Genomic DNA, 16,698 nt, shown 5'->3' with positions numbered 1-16,698 from the left:
ACTCTTAAACTGAAAACAAAGTTTTATAACCATTTGCAATCATTTTTGCAAGGGAGAACTGACACATTTAAAAGAGTTTAACATTAAATGAGAAACCAAGAAATAACATTAAAATGGGTCTCAACCTTGAGATTAAGAATAGGATATCTCTTGTTGCATTCCAATTCTCTCGAAATGTCTGGGGTCCACGACTTCAATAAAAATATCACTAATTTCTACCAACATTGAAAAAGTTCTCAAGATTATGCTTTTTGATAACCCACAAGAGATTGTTGGGGGTAGGGGAAAAGGAAGACATACTCCCAGCGCACATAGTGAATTGGACCGAGCCCCACTTTTGCTCCCCATCAACCATAGAGAGAGGAAATAATTATATTCAGAGACACTGTAATCCAGTTATTTCTTTCCTGGGACAACTGATGCTACAACCTGAGAGCTCTCAGGTATAACAACATCCTGTTCTAAACTTACCCACTTAGTTCATTGTATTAGCTGACCCAGGAAGTGAACTGTGCTCATTTATCAAAAAGCCATTCCCCTTTAGTTCCAGGGCTAGCACTTGACTACTGCCTTCAGTTTAGAGTTTACCCTTCTCCCAGAGAGGGCAGAGGATCCTCTGTTTTCAGTTGACATTTCCCACCATGGCCAAGTAGTGGCAGGAGACAACACTTTAAAAATGTTGTTGACCAATGTAATCCCTCTTTAACAATTGGCATTGGCAGCAATTCTTGACAAGACTGATATTACGCCTAGGTTTTTTTTGCCAGAAGTGATATTACTCCTCTCTAGAAATCACTGAAAAATAACATGGTTTTACAATAGAGTTTTTATCAATTCCTAGAGGAAATTGGGTTTTCCTGGAAGTGATGTCTCACTGCTGGCAAGTGGCCACCAGCCATGTCTCTGCCCACCCCTCTGGCCTCCTATTGGTTGCCAGATTGGGCCTGGCAACCCTACCTCTGCTGTCATGTGGTTTGGGGGCATGTGAAGAGGGGAAAGAAGAAAGAAGTGATCATTTTGATTATTTCTATGTAAGGTCTGTATGATTGGGAGAAACTGCATCCGTTCCTGCCTTTTCCTCCATTTAGACCCAGTGGACATGCTACTACTGTTAAAACAAATAGGTATAGATAAATGTGGGGGGGGGGGGGTGCAGTTCTTAAAACTAGGTCCAAGTATGTGTATTGTAGATGTGTGGTAAAGGAGTTACAGTTGGCTTACAATTTGCTTATGTGCTCATTTTAAAGCTCTGTTTACCTTTCAAGTAATTCTTTGGTCTGAGACTAGGATATTTGAAGAACTGGCCTTTCCATATAAATCAGTTGTTTACTGTGGTCATCATCGAAAACCATATTCTCCATGTCTTCATTATCTGAACTAAGGGGATAGACAGGGACCTTTTTGTAGTGGCCACTCAGTTTTGGAATATCTTCTCCCAGATATTCAGCTGGCACCAAGTACGACTCTAAAGCCAGCAAAGACATACTTGTTTAACTACACTTTCTATTCATTATTTTTAACGTTATTTTAATATGCTATGAAAGTATTTCTAACATTGTTTATACTGTTTTTTTAATTGTCTGTAAGTTAGAGCAAGGTAGAAATGATTAAAGTGCAATAAATATTATGTTGAATCCATCCTTTGATCAGTTTTGCCTCAAGGGTATGTAGCTTACCATTTTGTTTTGTTTTAAGGCTGGCAAGATCAACTCTGGTGTTAATACCATTACTAGGGATTCATGAACTTGTCTTTTTCTTCATCCTTGATGAACAAGTCAAAGGGCGTTCCAGACATATAAAACTCTTTATTCATCTGACAGTGACTTCCTTCCATGTAAGTTTTCAGGATAAAAGTTGCTTTAATACTATCAATTTTTATTTTGAATGATCAAACTACACATGATAAAATGGAAAAAATGTGGGAGGAAGCTAGTAGTTTATACAGTTGGATAAAATAATGAAACCTCTCATTCCAGTATGAAGTAAACAGTGCCCAGTGCTGAGCAAACTTATTATCTGCCTGGCATCTCTCCCTAACCAAACTATACATTTGTCAGTTTGATAATCTCAACTGTTTGCCATATCTTTCTAACCAGACTTAGGAATGGTTGTCTTTTTCCAGTTTGTTGCCAAGTTAATTCTGGCTGCATATAAATTTATAATAAATCTAGTGCCATGTCTCTTGGCCCTCCTCTTCAAGTCATAAAAAAGTATGGTGAATGAGTCCACTGGTAATTCATAAACACTAATGAGCAAGCACTAAAGTGCTCAGAGGCTTTTTTATGGGATGGGAACTTCTAATCTCTCCTAGCTATAGCCGCTTATGCTACCAGAAAAGTCATTCCTGAGGGTCCTTCAAGAATGGCATAGGGTACAGCGTAGAAGGGAACTATAGTTGAAGGGGGAGGAAAGACCAGACAGATCATTTACATTCCTTTATGTGGGCAAAAGTGTCTTCTGTTCACATTAACAATGGCATTGAGCCAGCCTGATACATTTGTACTATCAGATCAAATAATTTGTAACTTAAAAGATGTTAAGTACAAGTTGAATATTACTTTTATTAAAATTTCATTTCAAGTTTCAAGATGTATCATGCACCTAGCTCATCAGTGGGAGTTTTTTCTGGGCTCCCAAAAGATGTCTCAGGTCTATTCTTGAGGACTTCTGGGGTGGTTGTCCTTGGGGGGCTTCAACATTCATGTTTAGGTGAAATTTCTGTGGTCAGACCACTTCTGCTGTAGTTCTGTTTGATCTGTGTGCTTCCTATTTGCAGAGGCTGAGGGCCAGTTAGGAAAGTCCATCCCTAGAAAATAATGGATCCAGTTGTTTTCCAGGAAGCTTTAGGGAATTTTGAGAATCTAATGGGTGACACTTCAATTTTGTTATACGGGCTGGAATTCCAGCTCTCAGAAGCAACTGATTGAAGCACTCCCAGATGCCCCATGACACCCACAGATGCTCTGTGACACCCTGCTTACTGGTTTCCCTTGTTCTTCTAGACAGCTGGGGGACAGCTACAGCATTGGTTGTGGAAAATTTGTGCTGAGTGTATCAATGTTTCTTTTGTGTGTTTTTTGTGGATTAAAATCCCTCAGCCCTGTTCTGATCTGAATCATATCTTGGAGGCAAGTCAGTTGGTAGGAGTGTCAGAATTACTTTCTGATCAGTATTATAAGGATCATTTTGGATTGGTCTCCTTGAATGATGCTGACTGGTTCCTAGGGCTTGTGAAGCCAACCATGTTTACTCAATCCTTGTCCTTCTTGGTTAATTGAGTCTTGTAAAGACAAAGTGAAGTTATGTGTGTTTCATATTAACTCCTCTTCTTAAAGAGGCAAGCTTCCAAAGACCATCAAAGAGGTCCAACCCAATTCCTATGTTCCTGCAGGATGGCCTTGGAGTAGTTACAGTTCATTTGGAACTCTCTCAGCCCTGCCTACCTCAAAACATATCTGCTGTGGGGAGAGGAAGGGAGAGGAATTTGTAAGTCTCCTTACAGGAGAGAAAGGGGGTATATATCTAAACGCTTCTTCTTCTGCTACTACTTCAACACTTTGTATGACGCCTTCAGATAAACTATAGTGTCAAGACCAACCATACCATGGGATACATCTCTCAAGCCTCCGGTGAAAGGATCTTTGCACAAAGACCATTGATCTTCCCTGCTTTGCAATCCCCTCAGCACCCATTCTGAGTCCCAGGAACATGATTTCCAAGGTTGAGGCACCTGCAAAAAGTAATAACCATATTGGTCATGGCTGAACTGAGGAGAGTGAAAATGCTGTTCCATTCTCCATCTTCTGTCACTTGCTGAAATCAATTGCTGAAATGGCAACTTTACTTCCTTCCCTCTCCTCACTGCAACCCATGGAGTGCATGCAGGGTCCTTCTCTCTCCTCACTGCAGCCCCACTGAGTGCATGCAGGGCTGGAGATCCCAATTTTTTTTCCTGAGATCAGAAGAGAATGCTGCATGAAGGGGAATGCAGGGAAGATCCATGACTGTCAGTGCCTTCTGGTGATGGATCCCATGTTAAGAAAGAACCCATGTTGTTAAAAAGCTTGTCTATTTTTCTTTCAAATGCAAAGAACAGCACATAAATCCTGGTTTCATTTAGTGAAACAGAGCAGGAGGCTTGAAGGGGTAAATTTCCTGTTCCCTTGCCAAGTGTCCCTAATCCAAATGGTGTCTGTATGTGAAATCTATATATATATAAATGCGAAATACCACTCACTGACTGACTGACTGACTGACTCATCAAAAGAACTCAAAAACCATAAAGTTGAAATTTGGCACACCGGTTTGTTATGTGCTTCAGGTGCTTGCTAAGAAAGGATTTTCCAAATATTCATTTCCACTCGACTTATTAGATATTTATTGTTTAACTCTGGCCATCTGCACGAACATTCTAAAGGTGACAGTGAAACACCACGAGTTTCATGTCCTTCAACATGGTATTTTCAATGGTTTTTGAGTTCTTTTGGTGAGTCAGTCAGTCAGTCAGTGACTGGTATTTCGTGTTTATATATATATATATATATAGCTTCTTTTCACAGGACATTTTAATGAAGGGCACTTTGAAGCTCTAACTCCATTTGTCGCATTGACAAGTTCTGCTAATGCCCACCAAACAACAAGCACGCTTGATCCAATGGTGCGCCAACTGCGTTCTAACAAAGCCCTCCTCAACGCATACGAACCTGTTCCTTCTTCTGAAACCGCTAAAGGGAGAACGGGAATTAAATGCAGAAAGCGATTTACACATTGCATTAGAAAAAGACAACTACAGGAAGCAGCTGCAAAATATGCAAAAACCAACCCATCAGTCCACAGACAGGCTGTGAGGAAATATGCTGCATGTCACCCCAAAGTTCACAAACAGGCTGTAAAGAAGTATGCTGCATGTCACCTTGAAATTCATAGATAGGCTGTGATGAAGTATGCGTAGCGAAGCATGGGTATCCTGCTAGTGTACAGATATAACAGAGTTTCCCAGTGCATCGTTTATCTACCACCAAACAGAATGTCAGATCATTTGGAGGTGTGTCTGTCCCAAATCAGGAGAGATACCAAATACCGGTAAGCAAAGTCTTTCAGACTTCTGCCTGAATACAGTTTTTACATTTTAGATGTTCTGACCACTATTGTCAACAAAAACCATGTGAACCAAAGTCAAATAAACTTAATCCTATAACAAGTAGCTGTAAATAATAAGCTGAAGCAGTGTCATATTATTACAAAATGTGCCCCAGCAAGAAAAATATTCAACAAACTTTTCCTCTGTCCCACCCCCATGTTCCTTGACCAGCACAGCCCGGCTCTTGCTTGGTTATCTGTTCCTACCCTTTTCAGCATGTCTGTCCAGCCCAGCTGGGTTCCCTGAAGTGTTGTATTGTGCCAACCACAGTCTCCCTGAATAATATCATCTTCTCTGTACCCACCACTTCCACTCTGTCCCTTGGCTCACCCAGCTCTCGCTTTGCGTGTGGTGCCTCCTGCCAAGGGAGGGCGATCTGAAGGAGGGAGTTGCCACACATGCTTGCCTCGGCTCACAGCCAGGTTGGTGTTCGGCTTTCCAGGAACCATGTCTGCTGTCAAAGGAGGCTAAGTGTGGAGCTGCTGGGGCTGCAGAGCAAGAGATGCAGATGGTGGGCGCTGTGCTATAGGGCCTATGCTGGGTTGCTTGACTGGATGCAGGCAGGGAGGCCATGCTGCTGACTGAGGGGTACGGCAGGGGGGCGGGGAGAGTTTGGCTGGGGACTGGGAGAAGGAGGGGTGGAGGCGGGTGGCCAAAATCTGCTCTCATGTGACGCAGTTTGCCCCCTCTGATCCCCCTTAGATATACCATTGAGCAGAAGGTATGTTGGGAAGTTGGCAAAAATTACGGTAATGCTAAGTCTCCCATGTACATTGTTGAAACTGATAATTTAACTGGAGTAGATGTAATTTTGCTCTAAACCTTAGCCTGTAATCATTCCTGCACAGTCTAATGAGAAAAGCACAGCTTAGGTGGGAGTGATATATTTCACTGAATCAAATTTAGTGATTCAGAACAGCAAACCAGACACTTCCTTGGGCAAAACCGTTGAAAGAGAAATAAAATATATTATTTGATGTGGGCTTGGGCTTGATGCCTTGCCACACAGTCCCTGTCACACACAGTCAAAGGCCATTCTTCAACAAAATACAATTAGTTGTATCAGTGTTCAGTTTGGCAGTGTGATGGCTCAGGTTTCAGTTGCTTTTAGGAACAATATGTGATCATGTAAGCTCAGAGCTTAATTATATTTTGGCAATTTCCACTCAGATCTAATTTATATTTTCTCTCTTCCAGGGATTTCTTGTTGCACTTTTATATTGTTTCTCTAATGGTGAGGTACGTTAATACTGTGATATCCTTTTTGCTAGCAAATTTATGAACAGTATGAATGGAAATAAGCCAGAACTTCTACCAGCAAGTCACCAAAAATTTTAGGACAGTACCTGTACTATTTGTTTTTCCTAGAATATGCCCCAGGACATACTAGCAGGCACAGCCTGTATCTGAGGTTGGATAATGTTCTTCATGGCCTGTGGGGTTTTTTTATGGGAAGGTTATTTTCTGATTTAATAGGCACTAAATTTGGTTGAGGAGAACAGCTTGTGAAAGACTGTCCCTTTCAACTTGTTTCTTGAAATAATAGGTGAGGAGAGTGTCTTGTGACTGGATTGACTTGTGATCAATCCTTGTCTGATGTGTTGTACAACAGACTGGAACAGAGCTGAGCCACAATTTGGGGGGTGGGTGGAGGCGGTATTGAAGATTATTATAGCCTTTATTTGTTAATAGTTGTGAAGAGAAAAGGCTGGTCTCTGGTCAGCAGCACTTCCTCTCCTTGATCAAGCTTTACATAGTTGATTAATTGAGGCAGAATATGGATGGTATTCAGGTATACATCCCATTGAGAGAAATGCAGAGCAGATGGATAGCATCTGCATTGTGTTCTCTCCGTACTACAGTTTTTCCAATGGGATATACATTCAAATGGGATATACTATCCCCATTTTTCCCTATTTTTCCCTAACATAATTGTGTATGACTAGAGCTGAATCAGGGTAAATGGTTTGTTGTGCAATTTTGGTAGGCAAGGAAGCGACCACTACAACAGGACTGCAATATCAACCCAGTTGGCTGGGAATGGTTTCCATCATTCCCCCTCCCAGTCTGAATACTGAAGGCTTTAGATACCCTCATTTGAATCATCATGTAACTAAACCTGACTGATTACATGTAGCTGTGGAAGCTTCATGTTTACTACACAATCGCTAATTGGCTAGAATCACACTTAGAAAAGAAGACTTTTTCAGCTTTAACATTATGTGAAAGCAGGCCAGGGAACAATGACCAAAATTAGAATTTAGGGGGATTTCCTGCAATTTTTTTGCATTAGGTTTTGAATTTACGTCTAGTTATCCTAGAATACGTACTCCTGCACTCTTGTGCCACTTTAAAAATGTATACTTTGTTTTTACGAAGCTGTTAGTACTTAACCTGTAAAGATCAACAGTCGACTGATAGTTGGGTTGAACATGGTGCAGCTCAACATGGAGGAGTTAAAGTATAATAGTTAGTGATACATAGTGTAAAAGAAATGTGAGAGAAAAAGGAAGTTTAGATGGAAGAATGGGCTCCTGAAGTAGGTAGCAACATGAACGAATGAAGAAACAAATGAATCGATCAGTGAATGTTTACAGTATCTTCTGTATTGTAAAATCCTACTGAAGACCTTTCAATAATGTATAGGTACAAGTGTCTGGGCTCTCTGTCCAAATATTATAATAGGGTTCTTGATGCTGGCTTCTGTACATCATGCAGAGTACGTGGAATTGGTCAGGCATTGACAGATGCAAAATAGATCTTGAGCCTCTGTGAGTTATCAGAAGTGTAGTATCACTATATTAGCAGTTGCTGCTCACTTGTGAGTCACTTATGACATCTTCCAGTGGTCCCAGGTCCCTAAGATTCTCCTAATTTTACCTGTGCTTTCCCTGGCAGTCAGGGCTTCCTTCTGTATGATGGCTATAGTGCCTACTCCCAGAAGCTCTAGAACATGGTGAAAAGGTTGCATCTGTAGGCCTGCTCTATAACCTCAGTACTGAGTGGCCCAGGATAGGTAGTGCAGCATTTGCAAGTCCCTTCAGAATAATTATTGCTCTGTTTGTGATCTCTTTGTTTTCCAGGTGAAAGCTGAACTGCTGAAGCAATGGTCTCGTTTCCTGCTGGCATACCCTTTAGTCTGCCTGCCATGGGAGTACATCAAGCATTTGGGGAGGTGTCCAAAGAAATCCAAGAAGCAGCACTCCTCGGAAATGTTTCCATCTCAGAGCATGCAGGTGGCAAAGCAGAGAACATGCTGCAATGTAGAGCTAAGCCTCACATGGAGACCCAAGCCCAGAACAAGCAGTTGTGACAGTAGTGAAGGAGAAGTCACAGCTGGTGAGACCACTGAGGAGGTCTTTGAAGAAAATGAGATTTAGATGCCCAGAGTACAACCAAAAACTTCGTGAATTGGGGCAGGGGATCTTAGATCACGCAGGACCTGGACACACTGGAATGAATGATCCCATGAAAGGACACTGCCATATCCTTTAAAAACTGGTTGAGCACACAGAACTGCTTTCAGCTTGTCATAAAGTTGCTTTTTATGTCAGTAAATAAGCAGCTGGATGGCAGCAATGAATAAATGAACTGAACTGATAGCTGGGTTGAGCACAACACCTTCAGCCGCTTGCATGTATACATTTATCTGCACATTTTCAGCCTCAGATATAACAATTAAATGCTGAACTGTCTAGGACAGCTTTATTACTAGTTCTGCTTGGAAGGTACACAAATGCTTTATAGTCCTCATTTCCATTATCCGTCCAAGTAAATCATGATTATTTCTACTTTTGCGGACATTTTAAAGGTACAGACTAACCTAGCAGAAAATCTAGTCTGGAAAATGAATGGGAGGAGATGAGAGATCTAAAGGAGCATAACCCAAATCCATCTATTTGAAAATAGCAAGAGAAGGCACAGCATGTGTTATAAATGCTAGATAAGTATGTCATCCAATAAATAAGCAAGCAAATAGGCAAGCACGAAGAAAAATAGAATTTGCATGTAAATGCATGTAGCATTTCCCCCACATTTTTAAACAACTGAAAAGCAGTCCTGGGAGACTCTGGTCTTGAATGGAAAACTGGTGAGGGATGCTTAACCTTGTCACAACTGTTATTCCCAGACCTATCCGAAAACTGATGTGCTAAACCCTGAATGGCTAGACCAGGGTGGCCAACCTATGGTGCTCCAGATGTGTATGGACTACAATCCCCATCAGCCCCTGCCAGCACAGCCAATTGGCCATCCTGGCAGGGGATGATGGGAATTGTAGTCCATGAACATCTGGAGCACCATAGGTTGGCCACCCCTAGGCTAGACTCTGCTTTCAGCTCAGCCCCAGATTTGCTGTGGGACTTACTGAGGTATCAGTGTTGTTTCCTTTCCCATAGTGACACCTACAACTGCATGAAGAGCTTGATTTGTTTGCACAGCAAATTGTAACTGTTTTTCTAGTGCTAATAACACAGAGAACGAATGATTAACTGTTGTGTGCTCCTTGTTAGTCTATTGAAAATGTACAAACCAGGTCATTTTATTATAACTTTCCATAAAGTCATTGAACAATGAATAGGTGTGTGAACTCTTAGCACACAAATGCACCCCCCCACCTTCCCCCCACCCCATAGTGTAAAGGAGCAGCAGTGGCGTAGGAGGTTAAGAGCTCATGTATCTAATCTGGAGGAACCGGGTTTGATTCCCAGCTCTGCCGCCTGAGCTGTGGAGGCTTATCTGGGGAATTCAGATTAGCCTGTACACTCCCACACGCGCCAGCTGGGTGACCTTGGGCTAGTCACAGCTTCTTGGCGCTCTCTCAGCCCCACCTACCTCACAGGGTGTTTGTTGTGAGGGGGGAAGGGCAAGGAGATTGTAAGCCCCTTTGAGTCTCCTGCAGGAGAGAAAGGGGGGATATAAATCCAAACTCTTCTTCTTCTTCTTCTTTTTGGTAGCTGGAGAAAGATGAAAGAGAAGGAGAGGTCATTTTATCTGGTGCTTACATGTAGCCATGTAAATAATGCGATTTCTACATGGGAGCCAATAGCAGCTCCAGGGGGAAAAAAACAGGAGAAGCTAAAGAGGCTTTTGGATTACAAAAAGGCAGCTTGTGTCTGGGAGGCACAAAACTCCCATTGCATATGTAATGCAAAGTTCTTGTGTTGTTTCCCAATGACCATGAGGATTTTGTAATGTGTGGCTGGAATGCCAGACAGGTAAAAGAGAAGGACAGGCAGCTCTGTGGTTGCCATAGATGTAAATGAAGAGGGGAGAAAATGATTAATGTGTGTGATAAATAAAACCTTTAGGGTCGAATCCCCCTTGAAATTTGCAAGCAGATCCAAACCTGTTTGTTGTGAAACTGTGTCCTCTTCTCCCTCCCCACCGCAGAAAGCACACAGCAGATACACCCGGTTGCAGAACTCTTAGCAATCCCCACTACCAGGCTATCTTGCTTCGCCGGTCTCCCCTGATTGGCTGGTGTGCCTTGATGGGGTGGGACCTTTTCCCACTGCTGAAACGTACATTGTAGGGGTGTGGTAAAAAAAAACCAGCGTGTAAAAGTTTAACGTTTAACTGTTTAACTGTGCAAACAGTTAATCGTTACCTGTGTAAACCATGAACGATTCAAAGTTACACGTTTGGCTGTTTAATGTTTGCATCCCCTTCTGCTGGCCGATCGCAAAAGTGGAAATGAAACCAAGGAAAGGTTGTGTGTGCATCACAGTGCTGATAGGTTGCCCGAATTCTGTGTCACACTCCAGGGCGGGAAACAAGTCAGGGTTTCAACCCTCATCCCTCCCCTCGGATCAGTTCTGAACCGTGTTAATGGGGTCTATGCCACTTGCAACCAGGTCCTGCTGGAACGCAGATTAACGGGGAGAATGAGCACCAGAAACGGAATCTGCCACGCAAGCAATGGGGAGGTCGTCCCTCAAACCTGGTTAGTTTGTGTTCTGAAACCTGGCTAAGATGGTAGTGGGGATTCGACCTAGGATGTGTCACACAAGTACCAGGATGCAGTGGTGGTAGCAGGAGTTCCAGGTGTTCTTTATACAAAATATTCTTTACTCTGCCTTCCCAGAGGGGGAAAAAACGTTCCAGGCTCTTTTGACAAGCCAATAAGTTGTCCCCCTTTACCTGGATGGCCCAGGTTAGTCTGATCTTGTCAGACCTCAGGAATTAAGCAGGGTTGATACTGGTTAGTACTTGAATGGGGAGACCAACAAGGAATACCTGGGTGGTTTGCAACGAGGCAAACTGATTAACAGTTTATTTTTGTAAGGTAGAAAGATGTTCATTTGGAGGACTCTTGGATTACTACTGTTTGTTTGTTTGTTTGTTTTTGTTTGTTTTGGCAGCCATTGACCAGATTTTCTAGAAATCAATTTGACTAAAGACTCTAGAGGGCATGTGTTAGGGTACGAATCCTGTTGACATCACAATTACCTCCTTACCAAGACCTTCTTTATTTTTGTTGCTAATTCTCACTCACAATGCAGTCTGCGGGGGGGGGGGGAGGGGGGAGTATCTCCGCCACAGCCAGCAAGCCAACAACAATTTTCCTCTTCCCCTGTGGAAATGGTCTGTTCAGCACAATGGGTTGCACCACCATTTTTTGCTGGTGTAAGTTAGACATTCCTGGGCTGGAAGAGCTCAGAAAGCTGACTAATTTCTGCTCTGGCCCTCAGAATTCCCCCATCAACACCAGTGCGGACTCCTGTGCTGGAGGAGTGCTGCCATCACAGTTTCACTGTCACCCAGGCATTGCGCTGCATTGCAGCTCCCTGGCATCAAAGTAATGATCCCTGTGCTGGCGTAAATGCTCCTCACGCTAGTGCAAGTGGCATTTATCTCAGCACTGAGGGTCACACCACCTCCTAAGCAGTTTCACACACACACATTCCTTTGGATTGCACTATTAGTTTACTATAATGCTGCAGTCCCTAATTGCACTTTGAATTCCTGCTGACTTACGAAGCCTCAGTGAGGAATACTATTGCAGAATTTAATGAGAGGTACCTAAAGTGGCACCCAAACTGGAAACATGTCAGATGAAAGCCAGAGACAATTAAGCTGGAGTCTTATTAAATTAATGGGACCAGCTTCTACAGAACTGTGCTTACAGTCATGCAGCCTCCATGTGACAAACATCAGATCATCCATGGGTAGCCAAAGCACTCTGGGATTCATCTCCCAGCTGATGTGCTGAGGTAATGTTTACATAAAGAAAGCTGGAGAATGTCCAGCACACCCCTGTTCCACATCGTTATGCTGGACAGACAGCTCGGCAGACATTAAGGGGGAGGAGTCTTCTCTGTAGTCAAGGAAGGAATGAACAGTATGTCCATAGATCTCTTCAGCACAAAGCTCTGAACACCATTACTCCAGCAGGCAATATTTCTTTGTGTGCATGTTTGGCACATGAAGAAACAAGGATCTTTCTGAGAAAAACATAGTAGACGAAGATGGTACCTTTCGAACAGAATAGATCAACTTTTAAGAACTTAATTTTTAAATCAAATATTCAAATTAATACAGTTAACACAGAAGAAATTAATACAAATGAATACAGAAGAAAAACAAAAAAATCCTCTATAGGCATAAGAACTTGATTTTTTAAAAAATCAAGACGGAATGCTAAATTCCATATCTCACCCCCGACACCATAACAGTAGAACAATTTAATAAATGCACTGAAAATCCCCAGATATTTTTAGGTTCTCCGTTACTTCAAAGGATTTCAGCAAATGTTTTAAAAGCACCTTGTTACTTCTGATCTTACTATCCCATTACTTCAGGACCTGAGCTTGACTTCTTACCAGACCTGGCACCAGAAATTGCCACAGAGAGGACTTTGCTGTGGTCCTCACTGTGGACCTTTTAGTGGTTGCCTGCCATTGACCAAAACCCCCATCACTGTTTCTCTCCTCTTTCTCGCATTGAGCTGAAAGAGTCTAGTTAGCAGAGGTGGGAACCATTCTACAGGTTCTGAGAGTCTGATCTCTCAGCCTGCCCTGAGCTCTGGTTGCAGAAACCACAGAAGGCAGACCAGTCTTGAAGCCCGGGCAGGCATATTCACAGCACCAAAAATTCCCGTGTCTGACTGTTGCAATTAGTCTGTCCCGAAGTTGCCAGAACAACAGGAAAAGTGTGTGCATTCATACACATTGCATCCAGATTTCGTCCTTCCAAGAGCACACATTTTTGTATGTTATTTTTATCTGTTTTGTGTGTGAGAGCATGAGAGGTAGTGTATATGTACATATGTAGTTAAGAAGGCATGCATGATAGAATGCACTTCAAATGATTTGACAGGTCCCATCCTGAGACCTTGTTTAAGGGCCGACCCCCTCTTACTTCCCCCCAAAATCAGCTTGGAAGTTCAGGACAGAATAAAACACTTCGCAATGTACGGTAAGATAATGTCGGGCCAGTCTCAGTTCTCTCAAACTACAAAGAGGCAGGCAATGCCAAACCTCTCTTGCCTTGAAAACCTTACAGGGTCGCCATAAGTCAGCTGTGACTTGCCGGCACCAAGGTAAATTAAGGTAAATACAAGTGTTCCTTGTTACTGTTTTCTTGGATACACAATTCTTTTCACTGATGTGCCATTAATCATCCATCTGTTCTTGCGCAATATTGCAGAAGATCCTCATTAATTATACTTGACTTTATAGCAGACTTGGCCTAGTTCTGAAGAAGTAAACAATGTGTCTAGGATGTATAGCTTCAGAATGTAGGTGGAGCTTTATATTATTAAATAATTCATGATTAGATTATTTTCAGGTTAAGTAAAAGGGTTCTAGCTCAAACTTTTCCCAGTCATACTAGGGATAGTTAATTGGGGGGGGGGGTGTTTGGGGCATTGTGTTCTGTAGACAGTCCCCATCTCCAAATGGGAGTTATATCAAACAATACCTTTTTACAAACTTTATCAGCTCACAGCATTTTTTAGGTAACACCCTGTTAACATCCTGTTGAAAATATTGTGTATCATGTGCAAAAACTGGCAGGTGTTTTTTTTTCAAAAGGTACCTGTACCAGCAAAATACTTTTAAGATGGATTCTTCTTTCAACTAATGTATGGTTGAATTGTGCATTTTGGAAACAAATCCACCTCCTAGATATGCTCTTAATTTGATGGAAGAGTAGCTGTTTTTTGTTAATTTTTCATGATGGAAATACTTAAGGGGGCTTTAGAAAACTGCCAGGAATTATTGGCCTTTTTCTGTGCTGTCTCAGAGACTGCAGAGGAAGTGGAACAGAGTCCTGCGTCTATAAAAAGTAATAAAATAGCATTAAAGGGTTTAGCACTTCAGTTACAGGTTGTATCATCAGATTATCATCCTGTAGAATATTGAAACATAAATCCGCAGCAGGAAAGAATTCAGTGCAGCTGCTGACCTCACAGGTCTGACTGAGGATTTGTGTGGGGCGGCGGGGGTGGGGGGAGATCTGGGTCTGCAAATCCATGTATAAATTAAAGCGTGAGGAAAGTCATAAAGAAGTGATGCATGTTTGAAAATTAAGAATCAGGTGTGGATTTTTGTAAAACCTGTAAAAGTGTGTTGGTCCTGACAAAAATACAGATTTGGTGGATGTAAGGATAAAGTACAAGTATCACCCAGGGGGGGGGGGGGAGAAATAACCTCAGTCTTTAGACCGCCAATTCAAGCTATTATGAAGGTAGCCACCTCCTAGTACTTAAGAATGTCAGACTAGGACAGGGATGGCGTGCTCACAATGAAGCTCATGGTTATGATCCTGGAATATTTGTAACTCCATCTTACTTACATGGTCGTTGTGAAGATGAAATGGAAAATGTAGTACACTCCCCTGAGCAACTTGGAGAAAGAACAGGAGAAAAATATAATAGAGTCACTGACTTTAGCACACTCCTAGCCAGGAGAACAATAGCAAATGTATGTGAGGAGGCTTTTCTGACAACGTTTACCTCAGTCCTTCAGTGATACGGACTTCTACTCTCTTGCATGGTGGCCTTGTGAAGCTGCTTTATATGAAACCTGTTAGTCCACCTCTGTTACCATTGATGATCACTCAACCTGGCAATGGTTCTCCAGAGTCTTGGGGAAACTAGTCTTTCATATCACGTAATACCTGATACTTTGAACTGGAAATGCTGGGAATTGAACCTGAGCCTTTATGCATGCCAAGTAGATGTACTACCATTCAGCCACAATCCTTTTTCACACATCCCTATCTCTGTACTGAGTGCTCCATCCCTGTGCTTTTACTAACCTGCATCAGATCACACTTTCAGGACCACCCATCACCATGACTTAGGTGCAAAAACAAATCCCTCCCCAAATCAAGAAACTCTGCAAAACTCTGTGGGTGTTTATCTCTCCTACTCACAAGTAGAAAAGCATGACAATATATACAGTTTTGACTCAACTGAGGAAGTGTGAAAACACACACCAATAAATGTTGCTAGTTTTATCACAACTTTTCCCCCCTTTAAACTACATAGAGGAGAAAACCTTTGAATTTTGCGCTAGGTGAAATTTTTGTAGCAGTTATGTATTTCAGTTGTACAATTAGGAGTTTCTAGTACATATCCATCAGTGCAAACATATAGCTCATCCTAGGCATTCCCCCCCCCCTTTTATGGGGTGGAGGGAGACCTGGACTGCTGCACACAGGTTTTTAAATTTTTAATGTAATTTAATTATTTCATTTATAAACCCCCTGCTTTCCCATGCTGTTTTCGGAGCATCTATATGGTACTATGCTCTGTTTCTCTGCATGTCCCCACCACCACCACCACCCACCCACCCACCCACCCACCCACACACACACACACACACACTTTGCTATGATACTTCCCGAACCTGGATGAGAAGAAAGCTTTGGATATTTTGGAGAAATTGTAGATGTGTGGGGCTTTTTTTTTTTGAGAACCTGTTCACTGGCACCATTCCCAGACCTCAGTCCCTGAAGTGGTCATTTCCCCATCTACTGGAGACTTCTGTTGGGCTTTATTATTGGGCTGAGAATAGGCGAAGAAGAACAAGGTGGGCCAGCAGTACCCCCATCCTTAGGCTATCTTGGGCCAGAGAAGAGACCCTGTTGAGAGTCAAAGCCTGACAGGCTGAAGCATGAAAGATTGTGGGCAGCCCTCTTGCCAAAATACTGACATTGTGCACAGTCCTGGGATTAATTTTTTTTGTGCTGTACCAAAGTCCAAGCTTTGCCGAAAGAAATTATTCTATTTGTGACAATAGCAGGACTCAGCTTGGGAATGCTGTTGCAGACATTCTTGTATCTTTCTCTCTATTAAACCAGCTTGGATTACTTTATTTTTCTAAGTTTATTCAGGATCAGCATGACTATTACATCGGTATGTCTGAAAAATGACCAAGTTTATACAGGATCAGCCTGATCAATGTACCCTATTAGAAACACTATACACCTGCTGCTCCTTGATATGTATAATTTCCCAGTGCACAATTCTCTCTTTGAACACCTAGGTTACGCTGTTCCATTTGGTGAGCTTCTCATGTACTGCTTTGGCAAACGCCTTGAACGCTTTA

At 42.3% G+C, this 16,698-nt stretch overlaps 1 protein-coding gene across 2 annotated transcripts in view; it reads left to right on the top strand.

Annotated features, from left to right (window-relative positions):
* GLP2R (glucagon like peptide 2 receptor) overlaps positions 1 to 9,376 on the top strand; it is a 47,262-nt gene extending 37,886 nt beyond the window's left edge. For both annotated transcript variants that reach the window (XM_048490535.1, XM_048490536.1), the window contains 3 exons: positions 1,696 to 1,834; positions 6,338 to 6,379; positions 8,224 to 9,376. In XM_048490535.1, coding sequence (XP_048346492.1) covers positions 1,696 to 1,834; positions 6,338 to 6,379; positions 8,224 to 8,520 — 478 coding nt within the window. In that variant the 3' untranslated portion in view covers positions 8,521 to 9,376. The remainder of the gene's footprint in view (positions 1 to 1,695; positions 1,835 to 6,337; positions 6,380 to 8,223) is intronic.
* Positions 9,377 to 16,698: the final 7,322 nt, after the last annotated feature.

This window comes from Sphaerodactylus townsendi, linkage group LG03 (assembly GCF_021028975.2).
Source record: "Sphaerodactylus townsendi isolate TG3544 linkage group LG03, MPM_Stown_v2.3, whole genome shotgun sequence".
Classification (NCBI taxonomy): domain Eukaryota; kingdom Metazoa; phylum Chordata; class Lepidosauria; order Squamata; family Sphaerodactylidae; genus Sphaerodactylus; species Sphaerodactylus townsendi.
The sequence above is the reverse complement of the archived record's forward strand: the minus strand, read 5'-3'. Positions and strand labels throughout refer to the sequence as shown.